Raw genomic sequence first — 16,096 nt, 5'->3', positions numbered from 1 at the left:
CTCCACTAAAAGTCAAAACTGCTTCAATTTCCCCGCTCCCTCCTGAGAGAAAAGGAAAAACCACGACGGAGCGTCCCCGCCGCGCTCCCGGCCGCGCAGGGCGACGGGCGCGCGAGGCTGGCGGCCGCGATCCCCTCACCGAGCGGCCCCTCGGACGACTCGCGAGGACGGGAGCGAGCGAGCCGCCGAGCTGCTCCGCTCTCCGGAGAGGGGCGGTTCCTCTCGTTGGCGAGAGCCTCGCCGACTTCTCTTTTAGAAAAGAAAAAAAAAAAGAAAAAAGCAAAAAAAAAAAAAAGGCAAAAAAAGAACCGTGAGCGAGTGATGACGGTACTTCAGCCGATGCACAAAGGGATCTCTCAGCAGATATTCGCCCGAGGAGCGCGGCCTCGGCTCGCGCCGCGGGGCCGGGAGCGGTTTCCCGACGGGAAAGGCGCGCGGGGTTCCGACGGGAGCGCGAGGCGTGCCGCGAGGACGAGGCTGCGGGAGGAAGGCTCCCTCATCTTCCTCCCGGAGCCGGATGGCTCGGTCAGGCAGCGCGGTGTGCGAGCTCGGGGTTTGTGTTGGCGTAAGCTCCCGGCGCGCGCCGGGACCTCCCGTCCGGCTTCCGCCCCGCTGGGGAGCGGCGCTCGGGAAGGCACCCGCTGGGACGGACGGGAGCGGGCGCGCCGAGAGCCGGGAGAGAGGGCGGCAGAGGCCGGCGGGCTCGCGGCCCCCGCCGAGCTCTCCCCGCGCCCGGGGCAGCGCGGTTCGGGGAGCTGGCGGTGCCGCTGGCGACCACGAGGCTCGAGGCCGCGCGTTACCGGCCTCGAAAACGCGGCGTGGAGGCACGAGGCCGCCGGAAGGGACGGCCGCGGGTCTGTCCTGCATGCGGCGCGGCGAACGGTGAGCGCTCTCGGCCCCGGCACGCGGTCATCCCGCGCCTGGGGCAGAGCTGAGGAGGTGAAACATCGGGGCGGGCGAGGCAGATCCTCCGCGAGAGCTGGAGGCAGAAAGCGAGAGAGACAGAGAGAGAGAGGCGCCAGGGCCAGGCCTGGCTTCCGCAATATCTGCTGAGAGACCAAAACGTTCACCCCGAAGTACCTTGACGAAAGAAGAAAGTTTTATTCCTCTTATTTTTTTAATGAAAGAAAAAAAAACTAAAGCAAACCATGCACTTTACGCGGCCCAGCGCGGGGCTGCCGGCGCCCGGAGGGGCCCCGTCCCCCTCTCCCACGGCAGCGGGGCCGATTCTCATTCCCTTCCTCTGCGGCCGGCGGGGCGGCTTCGGGAGGCGCCGGGGAGCGGCCGGCGGTTGCCGAAGGCAGGTCCTGGATTTACCACTAGCAAAGATGACGCCCGACGTGACGAACTCCTCATGCTAGCGAGCACTCCTTACCGTAGCAGATTTTTGCAAATGGAGTTTTACAGTCTATATTTAAAGAATTGTATGTTTGTAACAAATAAAAAGTATGCGGAAAAGTGAATGAAAAAAACCCACCCGGCCTCTGCCTCGCTCTTTTTGGGGGGGGGGGGGGGGGTTGGGGGTCGGTGCGGGGGGCTCCTGATTGCTGTGGGGTCCCTGGTGCTGGTGGAAGCGCCCCGAGGGCCGCCTCGTCCCCGAGCTGGGTTCTGGGGGCAGCGCAGCCCCTTGGGGGGCCCCCCCGAGGCGCGGGGACAGCTGGGGTGGGCTGCGGGAGGGGGGGCATCGCGTGCAGCTGGCGGGCGCAAGTGCGAGGAATCGCCCCCGTCGAGGGAGGGGGAGGGCAAAAAGGGTTTGGTGCAAAGCTCGGTGCATACGTGTGGCACGTGCGGGTGCCCACGGCTGTGCTCCCCCCCCCTGTTTTCGCCCCCCCCACCCCCACCCCAGCAGCGCTGCAGCCCACGCCGGGCCCGCGCGCGGTGACGCAGGCGCCGCAGCCCGCGCCGCATTTAGCTCTGCGGCTCCCTGCGGGCGCGGGCTCATCTGAGGACACGGGCGGCAGCCGCCTGCGCACTGAGAGCCGCGGCCGTCACCGCCGCCGCCACCACCGCGCGCAGCCCCCGGGCTCGGGGACCTGGCGTGACCCCGTCCACAGAGCCGGATCCGTGCTGGTGCCTCGTAAAAAGGAACCGGCGGCGTCCCCCCCCGGGTGCCAGCTGCTCCGGTGGGGGCCGGGGGAGGCTGTGGGGGCTGAGGGGGGCTGTGGTGAGCCCCAGGGACAGCTGTGGGGGCTGCAGGCGCCGGCAGCAGTTGTTGTCTGCGGGGCAGGTGCAGGCAGTGGGGTTGGGGGGGGCAGATCCGCTGCTGAGCCCCCCCCATGCACCCCAAAAATGCTGTGGGTGCATTAAGAGGCATGATGCTTAGTGCTGGGGGAGGGTTGGTGGGGAACTGAGGCGTAAGGGGGCCTCTCCTTCTCCTATTCCTCCTCCTCCTCCCCAGCCCATGCTCCCCTACCTCTCCTCCATCGCCTCCTCCCTGGCAGCGTCCGTCCTGCACGTCCTGGGGAGGCAGCCGGGGCGCCCCCTCTCGTGAGGGCAGGTCCGGCTCCGCAGCTCTTTCCATGGGGGATTTTTGCCTCTTTCCATTTTTCTTTTTTTCCTGTTTGGAGAATTCACGGCCACAGCCAGCCTGACGCAGAGCTCCTCTGCACAGGGGCCTGCGCTGCGCTCCCGACGCAGCTTCCACGAGATCCCAAGTCCTGCTCGCTGAACACCAAATTTCCCCACAAAATTCCCCTCCCTGGCTCTCGGTGTGTGCCCAGAGCTTGGCTTTGCAACGGAGCAGGGAAGTCTTTTTTCCCACCTACCATCACAGCCGCCCCAATGACCTGCAGCGGCTCCCGGGAGGAATTTTGGGGCTTTTTCCACACTATTTGATCCCAGCCGTTAGCAGCGACCTTCCCCTCCGAGCCCCTGGGCAAAAAGCCGCCCCTCAGCCCCCCAGCCCCGACCGAAACCCGCACCGGGGGGGGCACCGGGGCCACCCCAGCCCCACCGTGCTCCCCTTTAGGGCAACACCGGCCTTTATTGGGGGAATTTCCTGCGAAAAAAAATAAAAAAAACACCACACAAGGGCGCCCCCTCGGCGTCCCGGGGGTGAATTCCCCTCAGGCCGGGCTGGGAGCCGCGGCCTCTCCTCACGGGGGCGGCGCTGGGGCCTCTCAGGGGGACGGGCGGGCGGACAGACGACGGCCACGGGGCCTGGATCACAACCGGGGGCCCTCCAGAGGCCGTCCCCGGTTCCCGTCCCCGGTTCCCCTCAGGGCCCCTCAGCCGCCCTCTCCCCCCCCCCCAAACAAACAAACAACCCGGGGGGCGGGGAGAGAGAATGGGCGGGAAAGCCTCTTCTCCCCTCTCATTGGCTCCGCCGCATGTCTATTCTCCCAACCCCGCCTCCCTCAGCCGGATCGGCTCTTTCTATTGGCTCTTCGACACGTCACTCCCCCGCGCCGCCCCCCTCCCCTCAGCCCTGCGTGCCGTGTGCAAACCTAAAAAAAAAAACCCCACCAGCCGTTAAACGGGTCGAGGGGCGGGGCCAGCAGAGGGAGCTGGTCGGGAGGGGGTAGCAAGAAGCCGCTCGCCGATTGGTCCGAGCGGGCCGTTCAAATAAGCACGGCGCGCCGTGATTGGCTGCGGGGGTCTCGGCGGCGGGCGTCGCGCTCGGGCGGGTCATTGTCTGGCGGCTCCTGAGGCGGCTCCAGCGCGGACTCGGGCGGCGGAATCATGGTGAGGGGCGGTGGCGGCCGCCGGGCTCGGCCTGCTCCCGGTGGGCCCGGGGGTGGCGGGGGGGGACCGGCGAGGAGCCGCGGGGGGGCCAGGGCCAGGGCCAGGCCCTGTCGAAGGGCCCCGGGCCCTGTCACGGCCTCCGGGCCCTGTCCGCGGTCCCCTTGCCGTTCGCAGCGCCTCCGGTCCTCTCCCGGTTGGAGTCGCGGGGACGGCGGCCCGGCGGCGGCCTGCCCCGTGGTACCGCACGGGCTCCTGGCAGCTCCCAGCCCCCCGCGGTCCCGTGAAGAGGCCCCGCGCGGTGCCCCCCGGCTCCCCCGGGGCTGCGTCACACCGGGGGGTGACCCGGGCGGCCCCGGCCCTGCCGCCCCCGCTGGTTGCTGGGGTTTGGGCACCTTCGTTCTCCGCGGGGGCTTCCTGAGGGGGGGCGGGGGGGGGGGTTGGGGAAGGCAGCCGGGGGTTTAACCCCCTGCGGCACCCGAAACTCGTGGGGAGGGTCCCGCTTCTGCTGCTCCCGGTGCTTGTTTGCTCCCGGTGCTTGTTTACTCCCCGTGGGGCCGTGCTGCTGCCGGGTTTAGGGCCCGGCTGCCGGAGCTTGCGCTGGGCGTTAGGGTTTTGGCTCTCCCCGAAGGACAGGCAGGGGTGGCAGCTCCGGGCTGGAGGTCGCCAAGCTTGTTTTTTTTTTTTTTTTTTTTCTCCCTTTCCGCCTCTCGGTGCCGGGGTGTGTAACTTAAAGCGAGCAGCTGAGGCTAAGGAGGAGCCTGCGCTGGCTGAGGTGGAAGTGCCGGGTGAAGTTATGCAACCCTCGCCTCCCTGCGCTGCTGGGTGCCCCGTAACCGGTGGCTGTGGACGAAAAACTTGTTCTTTTAGCAAGTTTAGGGAGGGGAACGCACTCTGATAACGGCTCAGTGCGGCATCGCCAGGGAGAGCTGTGGGGCCGGGTGTCACACGGGCGCTGTTGGTAAATACCACCGGTGGTGCTGTGAAACCAAGCTGAGAACGGCCGCCAAAGTTTGTTTTTCTCCTTGAAAACGCAGCCTTGGAGGCACACGTTTGTAGAAGGGATGGAAGCAGCTCCCTGCTGCCTCAGAAACAGAGCGAGGTGCGTGGGAGCTCCCGGCGAGCGGCTCCCTGGGGCGACAGGGACCTGTGCACCTTCCCCCTGCTCGCTGGGGGAGTGAAGCTGCTGGGGCCAGGGCTCGTCCTGGATTTAACAGGTCCTGACTCCTCTGGAGAGAGAGGCAGCGGTGATAGATTTAATTACTCTGGTTCTCCGCTAGTAAACTAGCGAGGCTGCATTCCCCGCTTTGCTTCTGCGCTGGGTTATGAGTGCTGCGGCCTTCTGCGGAGCTTTTCCTCAGGAAAACTCCAGGGTTCGGGGATGTCGATGGCCAGCGTGTTTCCCCCAGATGGGCAGGGGCTGACAGCTCGACCTGGTTTGCTTGGGGTGAGGGACTCAAGTGAAAGCCGAATGCACCGCAGGTGTTAATTCCTGGGATTTTCTGGACAGTGCATGCCGGGCGGCGTAACCTGCCAGCCTCCTCCAGCCTCGCTTCCTGGGCAGAGGAAGAAGTCCCCGGGCTCAGGAGGAAGGCCGTGATGAGCTGCGATGGTGGGCAGCCGGCGCGAGGCTTCTCCTCCCCGGGATGGGGACAGCTCAGGACTCGCGGCCCCTCGTGTCCGACCCCTTCCCCTTCTGCTCGAATAACGAGCGAGCAGGAAGCTGCCAGCTGGGGGGCCCGACAGGGAAGTCGCGGCGCTGGCCAATAAAAGCTCGCAGTGCGAGCACCCAGTGCTCTTTTCCAAAGCTGCCTCGCCAGGAAAGAGAAGCCCAGCCGAAAATATCCCTCCCTGAGTCTTCTGCGCCAAGGTTGGAGGCCTTGCACCGACACGAGGAGCTCAGCTTCCTGCTCGGGCTTCCCAGAGCCGCACCAGTGAGGGGATCCTCAAGCGTGGTGCCTCAAAATGCTTCGCACGGGTCTCCCCGAGCTCCCTCGGTGTAAGGAATCTCGCCCTCGCTGCCCTCCCGAAGGAACCGGAGCCGGCCGCTCCCCAAGGAAGCCCCGTTTCGGTGCCAGCTGCCAGAACGCCGCGCGCTTACCAGGTGCCAGCTTTCCCTGAGCAGGGAGGAGCGGCCGCGGCCTCGTGCTTCACGCTGCAGGAAGCTGGCCCCGGCTCCGCCACCTCGCCCAGCACTGCTCCGCTTCCAAATTAAACACCTTCCCCGTGCAGCTTGGCGTGCGTCTTTGTGCTCTGTGCTGGGGCCCAAAGGGAGCTCTGGATCCCGTGGCCGCTTCCCGCAGAGCGGGACGGGCGGCTGCTGGCTGGCCCCAGCTGGCTTGCAGCCAGCCCTGCTCCCATCGCTTTCAGAATGGGATGGCGTTGGGGTCAGGACGGCCCAGCCCGCCCGCACCTTAACTAAAAATTGCCTCCCCTGCGCCCCTCCCAGCCTCCGGGAGGCTCTTCCTGTCAGAATTAGCGACTTCAGGCTTGAATTAGCGCCTCACTCCCATGATCCTGTTTAGGCAGATGTGAGAGAGCCGCCCGCACGTGGCCGCTTCCTCCTCGTTCCCCCCCCGGCTCCCAGAGCCGCACTCGGGGCTTTGCAGGACGCCTGTGGCAGGGAGCAGCTCCCAGGAGAAGGGATCGCCCTGGAAACGCGCGGGGCTGAGCCGCGAATCCCGGCGTTCAGAAAGGCGTGCTGCCGCATGCCCGACGGGAACCGACCCCAAATCCTAGATTTCTCCCAACTGCTGCTGCGAAACAACAACTGCTCTCTGCTGGTTCTCCCCCGTTTGCCGCCTTCTGGAAAAATAATGGGAATAGCGGTAACAGGAAACGTAAAAATTCCGCTCGCCTGGTAGCGGAAACGCACCCGGGGCTGCTCTGAAAGCAGCGGGCCCGGCAGCACGCGTGGAAAATTATCACGGGGTGGGGGGCGAGAACCGAGGCGGCTTCGTCAGCGGGCGCGCTCGCAGGGGCAGGACTAACGAGGGCTCTGTCTCCGCAGGCTGGTGGTAAAGCTGGCAAGGACAGCGGCAAGGCCAAGGCCAAGGCGGTGTCCCGCTCCCAGAGAGCCGGGCTGCAGGTAACGTGCGGCCGCCTCGCGGTCCCGGGCTGTGAAACGTCGCGGAGGTAACGAACCTCCTGCGTCCGAGGGGCGGGGTGCCACAGCCCTTTTTTGTTTTCCCCTGTTTTAGCACAACGACGGCGGGGCACTTCTGCTGTTGTCGTTTCTTGCCCCGCTTCCAGCGCCGCCCTGGCTGTGGCGGGGCGGGGAGGCCCTCGCTGGGCGGGGGCGCTCGCTCCCGGCTCTCAGCGGGAAGGATCCGGCCTGGGGCTGGCCTGGAAGGCTGCGGGCATCGCTTGGGGGTTGTGGGGTACCACAGCGGGTGCGTGGGGGGGCTCTGCTGGGCCATTCACCCAGTTCTGTGCCCCTCTCCCCTGTGTGCAGCGCTCCTCGTCGTTAAACGGGGGCTAAAATTTGTCTCGGTGTAGGAACTCTGTCCCGGGGCGGGGTCTGGGGGAAAACGGCCCCGGTGCAGCCCGGTACCGGCACGCACGCGGGGTGGGGATCCGGTACCTGGTGCTCACCCCGTCTCCGTTGCTTCCTCTCCAGTTCCCGGTGGGCCGCATCCACAGGCACTTGAAGACCCGCACTACGAGCCACGGGCGAGTGGGCGCCACCGCCGCGGTGTACAGCGCGGCCATCCTCGAGTACCTCACCGCCGAGGTGAGGGCGCGGCAGCCGCTCGCCTTCCGGGAGCAGGCCCACCTGTGAGGGCGTTTAATCCCAAGCTGTCGGATTTCGTTCCGGTTTTATTCCCCGACAATTCTTCTTGTTGCGCTGATTTTCGTTTTGGGGAGGCGGCTGGGGTTTCTGCTGGGTTTATAACAGGGGGAGGGGGGGAAAAAAAAAAACTCGGGAAGATTTTCTGGAAAAAATTCTGGTGACACGGGGACAGGCGGGCGCGGTGCCAGCGCTCCGCACGCCCGCCGGCTCCAGCGGCGCGTGTGAGGAGGGGAAGAGCTTTCGGCTCCTCCTGGCACTTGGAGGTGCTCTGAGCCCCCTCTGAGGTTCGCGGCGCTGCCGGTCTCTCGCCAGGTGCTGGAGCTGGCAGGCAACGCTTCGAAGGATCTCAAGGTAAAGCGCATCACCCCCCGGCACTTGCAGCTCGCCATCCGCGGCGACGAAGAGCTGGACTCCCTCATCAAAGCCACCATTGCTGGGGGAGGTAAGCGGGGCCGTGGGGCTCCTCCGCTCCTTCCCCTGGCCGTGCGGAGGGGCAGGAGGGTATTTTGGGGCAGAATTCAGCCCGGTTCGCCAGCGCGGTCGCTTTGGGCTGGAATCCGCAGCGACGGGCGGTGCTGGGGAGCTGCCGAGAGCTCGCCCCTCAGCTCCGGGCTTCCTCGCTGCCGCTCCTCGCGGGCTGTTGGATTGTTTTTGTTTTTTTTTTCCCCATCTGGGCTTTCCCAGGTGCGTGGCGAGCGGCATGCCTGCCCTGCTGCGTGCCGGGAGGGTCCCCGATCTCCTGCGATCCTCGCACCACCTCTCTGAGAGGCTTCTGCTGGGGCAGCCTCGCTCCTTCCCGAAGCGTGGGCCTCAGAGCTCAGCTTCTCTCCCCCCGAACCCTGCGTCCTTTAGCGTGGGGGGAGCTGCCTCCCCCTCCAGGATGGCAGATTTATGGCAGGATGGGAGGGAAGAGGGAATTCCCGGCGGCTAAGCACGTTGTGACGCCGGCGGCAGCCCTGACGCGTTGTTCTCCCCGCAGGCGTGATCCCCCACATCCACAAGTCTCTGATCGGGAAGAAGGGACAGCAGAAAACCGCGTAAAGGAGTCGTAACCAGCCCGCGTCCTCCCTGTCGTTGTACTGTAACCGGGACAGAAGAAAGCCGGGGATATGTGGAATTTTTTTTTAAGGAATAGTTCGATGGAAGAGCATAGACAATTGACTGTAGACAGGAGCAAACATTTGTATGGTCTTTAGGTTCAAAGTTTGACAAAAAGTTACCTTGTCACGTGGCAGCGATTCGTGTGGTGATTGGCTAGGTTTCTCCCGTGTGTTTTATACAAAAATGGAACGGATAAACCATTTTTTACAAAACCTGCTGTCGGCGTGTGGTGTTGAGGGCCCGGGGGGGTGCACCGTGGCTCTTGTAAGCCCCTGGGGGGGTGGGTTTAGGTGGGGCTGTTTCCGCGGGAGATAACGCTGTGGGGGTGCGGCGTTATCGCGGAGCTGGAGGAAGGCGCTGAGAAGTGAGATGGGGAGCCAGGTCCCGCCGGGAACCTCCCCGGGCTCCTTTCCAGCCTCCGAGAGTTGCAGCACCCGCGGGGGAGATGTCAGGAAAAGCGGGGCACCCCCCCCACGTCCCCAGAGGACGTGTCCCCCCAGATTTCCCCCCCTCCACTGGCACGGGGGCCTCCAGGGGCCCCCCGGGCCCTGGGTGGAGGTCTGGGTGTGGCGCTTTCCCACCCCAAATGCAAATAGGGGCGGCCACGCCCCCTATGCAAATGTGCGGGCGGGAGGCCCCGCCCCCAGCCCGTGTAGCTGGTGGGGTGGGGCGGGAACTGGCCTGGGGTGTCCATCTGTCCTAATTATGGGGGGTTTGGGGTGTCTGTCTGTCCTAAATGTGTGGGTCCAGGGTGTCTGTCTGCCCTAAATATGTGGGTTCAGGGAGTCTGCCCTAAATATGAGGCTTGGGGTGTCCATCTGCCCTAAATATAGGGGGTCCAGGGTGTCCGTCTGTCCTAAATACGTGGGTCTGCGGTGTTTGTCCCTCCTAAATATGAGGGTTGGGGTGTCTGTCTGTCCTAAATCCATGGGTCCAGGATGTCTGTCCTAAATATGAGGGTTGGGGGTATCTGTCTGTCCTAAATGTGTGGGTTTGGGGTGTCTGTCTGCCCTAAACATGTGGGTTTGGGGTGTCTGTTTATCCTAAACACGTGGGTTCACGGTGTCTGTTTGTCCTAAACAGGTGGCTTTGGGGCGTCCGTCTGTCCTAAGCACATGCTCCGAGGTGTCTGTCCGTCCTGGGCGTGCAGGTTCCGAGGGTTTGTCTCTCCCAGGTGTGTAGGGCGCTGGGGTGTGTCCGTCTGTCCTGGTCGCTATCTGTCCCAGGTGTGTGGGTCCTGGCTGTCCGTCTGTCCTGGGTGTGGGGATCCCACCTGAACTGGGTGTCTGCGGGCTGGCTGGCTGGCTGTCCTGGGCACGTGAATCGTGGGTGTGCATCTATCTCGGGCATCTGTCCTGGGCGTGCAAAGCGTGGGTGTGTATCTATCTCGGAGATCTGTCCGTCTGTCCTGGGATTCTGGGTGTCCATCTACCTGGAGCATGTGGGTGCCAGGTATCTGTCTGCCCTGGATGTCTGTCTTGGATGGGGGGGGGTCCCTGGTGTCCATCCCTCTTGTGTGGGCAGGTTCCTGGTGTCCTTCTGTCCTGGGCACGGATCCCAGGCGTCCATCCGTCTTGTGAGGGGCTCCTGGTGTCCATCTGTCCTGAGAGCGTGGGTCCCAGGTGTCCGTCTGTCTTGTACAGCGGTCCTGGCCGTCTGTCCGTCCTGAGCAGGCAAGCCCCTGCTCTCCATCCACCTTGGGGGGGGTGGTCCGCAGGTGTCCGTCTGTCCTGCTCGAGCAGCTCCCCCCACGCACCCCGCTGTCCATCCGTCTGACCTGCCCCGTCCGTCTGTCCTGACCCCACACCACGGGCCCGCCCCGTGGCCGTGCTGGCGCCGGGGAGGCAGCGCCGGGCCCACACCTGGCCGCGGGGCAGGGCCGGGCAGCGGCGGCGTGTGCGGGGCCGGCCCCAGCGCTGCAACCCCCGCGGCCCGTTGCGTCAGGCGGCCCCCGCGCCCGGCACAAGATGGCGGCGGGAGGCGCCGGGCCTACGGCGGGGGAGGGGGGGGGGTAACCGGGGCGGGCGGGGACGGGTCGCGAGGGCGGGGGGGCGAGGCCCCGGTGAGGCGGGGGGGCCCTGGGGGGGGGTGGAGCACCGGGGGGGCGCCGCGGGCCGCACAATGGCGGCGCCTCAGGCGCGCAAGATGGCGGCGCCCGGGAGGAGCCGTCCTCGCCGCCCGCCCGCCGCCGCCGCCGCACTGCGCGTGCGCTGCCCTTTTCCCCTTCCCCCTCCCTTCACGGCCGTGCGCATGCGCCCGCCGCGCCTCCCGCCGCCGGGCACAGCGGGCGGGTCCATGTGGCCGGGCGGGGGGGGAAGCGAGCCGGGGGGAGCCGCTCGGTGCCCGCTCCGCCGCGGGGCGAGGGCACGGAGGGGCGCCCCGGCCGCGTTACACACTGAGCTAACGGCTCGCTTCCCCGCGGGCTGCTCGGAGGAGCGGCACCGCCGAGGGCAGCGCTCGGCGTTACGTAACCCGCCCCCCCCCGCCCGCCCCTCGTGGTCCCGCCTCCCCGCCCCGCGGCGCGCGCTGCGCACGCCATTGGCCGGCGCCGCCGGGAGGGGCGGGGCGAGGAGGATATAAATAGAGGCGGGGCGGCGGGCGCCCTGCTCAGTCCGCCGCGGCCGCCGAAGCTGCTCGCCCTCGCTCCGCCCGCCGGCTCCGCCCCGCGCTCTGCTCTCCGCCCGCCCGCCTCCCCGCCGCCATGAACGGGCAGCTCAACGGCTTCCACGAGGTGTTCATCGAGGAGGGCACCTTCCTCTTCACCTCCGAGTCCGTGGGCGAGGGGCACCCAGGTGCGGGCCCGGCCGGGCCGAGGCGGGCAGCGCGCAGGCGCGAGGCCGCTTCAGCGAGGGGAGGGGGGGAGGAGGAGGAGGAGGAGGAGGAGGAGGAGGATAAAAGGGGGGGGGGTCGCGCGCGCGGCCGGCTCGGGGAGGGGAGGGGGGAGGCGATGACGCCACCGGGCGCGCGCGCAGTGGCGGGGCGGCGCGCGCCGCATTGCGGGCCCGGCGCGCACGTGGTTCCCGCGTGGGGAGGGCGGGGGGGGCGGGTGAGAAAAAAGGGGGGGGGGGGGGAGGTTTTGTGGTCCCCCCCCCGTGGGGGCTCCGTGCCCGCCCTCGGGGTGATGCCGCCGGGGGGGGGGGGGGGGGGGGCCGGCCGTGAGTCACCGCCGTGACTAAGCAGCTTCCGGGCCGCCCTGAGCACCGGGCGGACACCGGTGTGTCCCCCCCCCCGGGATGTGGTCCCCACCCCGTTCTCGGCCCTTCGGCATCCTCCCGGGCTGCCCCCGGCTCCAGTGCTCCCCGTTTTTGGGCACACGCTCGGGAGCAGCCTCCAGCAGCTCTGCCCCCCCCCCCCCAACCGAATCCCGTTGTCATCGTTTTCCAGCCCCCAGCTCTCCCCCCCCCCCTCCCCGCGGCCGCCCTCGTGCTCCTTCCCCCGCCCGGCACCGGAGCTGCGGGGGCCGTCACGTGCCGGCGGCGGGGCAGGAGAGGCGATGAAGCAAGGCGGGCACGAGGCACGGCGTGCCCCTCTTATCGCCCCGCGGGTTGAAGGTCCGTCCCGCTGCCCTTTCACCCCGGGCAGGGGCGAGGGGAGCCTCCTGCAGCCCCCTCCCCGCTGCGGCGCGGCGCTGGCCTCTCCTCCTCTCCTAAATCCGCCCCGAAAGGTCGCCGCCAAGGACGGCGAAGCTGTCTGCTTGCTGTGGGGCCCGTCCGACACCCTGCAATAAAAGGGGGGGCTCCTAGCCCCGAGTAAAGCATCCTGGGTGCTGGGGGGGGCTGGGCTGCTGGTGGGACCCCATTTCCCAGGCTGGGCACACATGGGGGCAGCCGCAGGCACCAAAGAACCCATTGAGAGCAGCCCGCGGGGCAGGATTAGGGCAGCCAGGGCGGTGCTGCCTGGCCCCACGGTGCCATTTCCCTCTCAGCGGTGCCGTAGGTGGCTGAACCTAAGCCCTGACCCAAATGTAACTCGAGCTCCGAGGGTTTAATGGGCAAATGCCTGAAATTCCACGCTAATAACCCGCAGCGGGGACAAGGAGAACGCTGTGTTCGCCGGCTTAATGGGAGGCCCGTGCCCGGCTCGGGCAGCGCAGCGGCTCGCGCTGGCAGCTTACCGTGGAAGCTGCGGAAGGAAGGGCCGCGCCGCGCTGACGGCCCCGTGCCTTCTCCCTAGATAAGATCTGCGACCAGATCAGCGATGCCGTGCTGGACGCCCACCTCAAGCAGGACCCCGACGCCAAGGTGGCCTGTGGTGAGTCGGTGCCCGCCCAGGGAGGCGGCGCGGGGCGGGCAGGGCCGGGGCTAGGGCTGACCTCCCCTCCCCTCCCTTCCTCTTCCTTTCCCTGCAGAAACGGTTGCGAAGACGGGGATGATCCTGCTGGCGGGCGAGATCACCTCCCGAGCCGTCGTGGACTACCAGAAGGTGGTTCGGGACACGATCCGGCACATCGGCTACGACGACTCCTCCAAAGGTGCGTGCTGGGGCCGCTCCCTCGCGGCCAGTGGTGCCGGCGGCCCCGCTCAAATGCTTTTCCCTCCTCAGGCTTCGACTACAAGACGTGCAACGTGCTGGTGGCCCTGGAGCAGCAGTCCCCGGACATCGCTCAGGGCGTCCACCTGGACCGCAGCGAGGAGGACATCGGGGCCGGCGACCAGGTGAGGCTCGGGGCCGCCTCCCGCCGCCCGCGCTGAGCCGGGGGGCGCCGAGCTGGAGCACGCCTCTCCCGCAGGGCCTGATGTTCGGGTACGCCACGGACGAGACGGAGGAGTGCATGCCCCTCACCATTGTGCTGGCCCACAAGCTGAACGCGAAGCTGGCCGAGCTGCGGCGCAACGGCACCCTGCCCTGGCTGCGCCCCGACTCCAAGACGCAGGTCAGGGCCCTACGAAGGCCCCGCTGCGGCCGGCCCCGTTGGAGCTGCCTCGCCGGGGACCCTCGGGGCTGCTTCTCCGCGTCCCCCTGAGGCTCCGGCGTCTCCTCGCAGGTGACGGTTCAGTACATGCAGGACCGCGGCGCCGTCATCCCCATCCGCGTGCACACCATCGTCATCTCGGTGCAGCACGACGAGGAGGTGTGCCTGGACGAGATGCGCGACGCCCTGAAGGAGAAGGTGATCAAGGCCGTGGTGCCGGCCAAGTACCTGGACGACGACACCATCTACCACCTGCAGCCCAGCGGCCGCTTCGTCATCGGCGGCCCCCAGGTACGGCGGCGTCCCGGGGGCCTGGCGCCCCGCTGGTGCGGCACCGTGTGCCGGTGACGACGCCCTCCCTCCCCGCAGGGTGACGCCGGCCTCACCGGCCGCAAGATCATCGTGGACACCTACGGGGGCTGGGGGGCCCACGGCGGCGGCGCCTTCTCCGGGAAGGACTACACCAAGGTGGACCGCTCGGCCGCCTACGCCGCGCGCTGGGTGGCCAAGTCCCTGATCAAGGCCGGGCTGTGCCGCAGGGTGCTGGTGCAGGTGGGTGCCGCCACGGCCCCGTTCCCTGGGGAATGCTCCTCGTGCTGCCGGTGCCTTGATTCCCTCCCATCCCTTTGTGTCCCCCCCCCCCCTCCTCAGGTCTCCTACGCCATCGGCGTGTCCCACCCGCTCTCCATCTCCATCTTCCACTACGGCACGTCCCAGAAGAGCGAGCGGGAGCTGCTGGAGATCGTCAAGAAGAACTTCGACCTCCGCCCCGGGGTGATCGTCAGGTAACGCGCGGGCGGAGCGCGCCGCGGGGGCGGGCGGGGGGGCGGCGGGCGGGTGGCAGGCGCCGAGCGCGCGCGGTCCCCTCCGAGCGGCTCCGAGCGGTGCGGCCGCGGGTGCCCGAGCAGAATTGCACCCGGCCGGAGCCAGCCGCCCGCGGGCACCGCCTCGTGCCGCCGCTGGCCGTCGGCGCCACCTCTTCCGCACCTGGAAAACGGCCGAGGTAAAGGCCAGGAGCAGCCTTTGGGCTGGGACACGAGCCGCTTAAGCCGGAAGATAAGTGCTTTTTCGGGCGGACCGGGTGCTGCTGAGGGGTAAGTATCCGCCGGCAGCTGAGCGCCGCGCGCTTGCAGCTTCTCCGCCTTGTTGGGGGCGGCCGGGGAAGCTGCAACCGCCCCGGGCAGGGGGAGCAGGACAGGGCAGGCGGCGCCCGGCCCCGCAGGCAGGGAGGTGTGAGCGTGGCGGTGCCTGGACCCTCTCACTGAGCGCGGGACTTGTATATTCCAGGGATCTGGATCTGAAGAAGCCCATTTATCAGAGGACTGCAGCCTATGGCCACTTTGGTAGGGACAGTTTCCCCTGGGAAGTTCCCAAAAAGCTAAAGTACTAAAAAATAACAAGTGTTAGGCTTTTTTCCCCACTCCTGTTGGCGTAGGCTACAGAGAAGCTTTCAGGCTCTGGGGGAAAGAGCTCCTCTGCCCTCAGCTCTCCTGTCCTCCCTCTGCTCTCGCCCACCGCTGTCTGTCGCCAGGATTTCGGTTGCGTGGGGACCACACGCGGCCTCGTGCCTCTCCCCGGGCCCCCCCCGGCCCGCGGGGGCGAGCCCCCTGCCCGCCCCACGGCTGCTGTGCACCCCCCCCCCTTGGCTTCTTTTTAATCTCGTGACGTCTGAGCTCCGAGACGGTGCCCCCCAAACTCTCCCTGTCCCGCGGGGGCTTCCCCGCGCCCCCCCGGGTCCCGCCGGGACCTCGCTGGTGCTGGTTTTGTTCTTAACCGGATTTTAACCTCTCTGCTCCCACCTCTTTCTCTCTTCCCCTCTCGGAGGACGTACGTGACACGGGGCTGGGGGGGGGCAGGCGTTAAAGCTGAGCCCACCCCCGTCCCACATGCGGGTTTGGTACCAGAGGAAACCTTTTTCTTTCTTTCCTTTCTTTTTTTTTTTCTTTATAAGAAAGCTGAAGTTGAACCCACAACTGCACAACCCCCTCCTCCCGCCCGAGCTCTGCGCTGGGGGGGCTCGGCCGAGCTTTTTGGGGGGGGAAAGGGGGGGGAATCGGCCCTTCATACTTGAACGTTTTTTCTAGTGGTGTATTTATTGTGTGCTGAGGCGCGGGGCGTGAGTACAGAGAAGCCCCCGGGCTCAGACGGCAGCTCTTGATTTTCCTGAAAGCCCCCCCCGCACCCCGACCCCGCCTTTCCCCCACCCCGGGAGGCCGCAGCGGCCTCCGAAACGGGGTGAAAAAGGAGGGGATTGGGTCGTCCTGGGGGAGATGGATGGGGGCAGGCAGCCTGGGGTGGCTGTCCCCGGGAGCGCGGCGCATTTGGCCGGTGTGGTACAGAGAAGCCGGCTTGTTTACCTGCCCGCCCCGGGGCCCGCGCCCCAGCGCCCGCCTCAATGGGGTGGGGGTGGCGGGGGGGGCTTTCTCTCTTTTTCTCTCTTTTTTTTTTTTCCTCTTAATATTTTTCTGGAGGTTTTATTACGTTTGTTTCAATTTCACTGATTCCAAAAAAAAAAAAAAAACCAACACGAAAACCGACTCAATAAAACTGCTAGGTTCTACCTCCCTGCCTCAGCCTCTGCCTGGGGGGGGAAGCGAAGGGAAAAAAGC

General features: G+C 66.8%; 2 protein-coding genes and 1 long non-coding RNA gene across 4 annotated transcripts in view; 2 read left to right on the top strand and 1 right to left on the bottom strand.

Moving 5' to 3' along the window:
• The window catches only part of LOC106048907 (histone H2A.V), a 52,561-nt gene extending 43,774 nt beyond the window's left edge, over positions 1–8,787 (top strand). The window contains exons 1-5 of one of the 2 annotated variants that reach the window (XM_048055753.2): positions 3,549–3,684; positions 6,692–6,769; positions 7,301–7,414; positions 7,787–7,916; positions 8,454–8,787. In XM_048055753.2, the coding sequence (XP_047911710.2) occupies positions 3,682–3,684; positions 6,692–6,769; positions 7,301–7,414; positions 7,787–7,916; positions 8,454–8,515 (387 nt within the window). In that variant the 5' untranslated portion in view covers positions 3,549–3,681 and the 3' untranslated portion in view covers positions 8,516–8,787. Of the gene's footprint in view, positions 1–3,548; positions 3,685–6,690; positions 6,770–7,300; positions 7,415–7,786; positions 7,917–8,453 lie in introns of those variants that run through there. The other variant, XM_066983558.1, reaches the window with a different exon arrangement.
• LOC136786996 (uncharacterized) lies at positions 258–3,431 on the bottom strand. The gene is made up of 2 exons (XR_010826656.1): positions 2,414–3,431; positions 258–1,408 (listed from the first exon to the last, which is right to left on the bottom strand). It is a non-coding gene; the product is annotated as an uncharacterized lncRNA (long non-coding RNA).
• Positions 8,788–11,162: 2,375 nt separating the features above from the next.
• On the top strand, positions 11,163–16,047 carry MAT2A (methionine adenosyltransferase 2A). Its single transcript, XM_066983551.1, has 9 exons — positions 11,163–11,367; positions 12,749–12,826; positions 12,924–13,046; positions 13,118–13,230; positions 13,305–13,448; positions 13,560–13,778; positions 13,857–14,039; positions 14,139–14,272; positions 14,775–16,047. Exons 1-9 carry the CDS (start codon positions 11,277–11,279, stop codon positions 14,875–14,877), a joined length of 1,188 nt encoding a protein of 395 aa, XP_066839652.1. The 5' UTR covers positions 11,163–11,276; the 3' UTR covers positions 14,878–16,047.
• The last annotated feature ends 49 nt before the right edge of the window (positions 16,048–16,096 follow it).

The sequence above is a fragment of the Anser cygnoides genome, chromosome 26, assembly GCF_040182565.1.
Source record: "Anser cygnoides isolate HZ-2024a breed goose chromosome 26, Taihu_goose_T2T_genome, whole genome shotgun sequence".
Classification (NCBI taxonomy): domain Eukaryota; kingdom Metazoa; phylum Chordata; class Aves; order Anseriformes; family Anatidae; genus Anser; species Anser cygnoides.
This window is presented reverse-complemented; position numbering and strand designations above follow the sequence as displayed.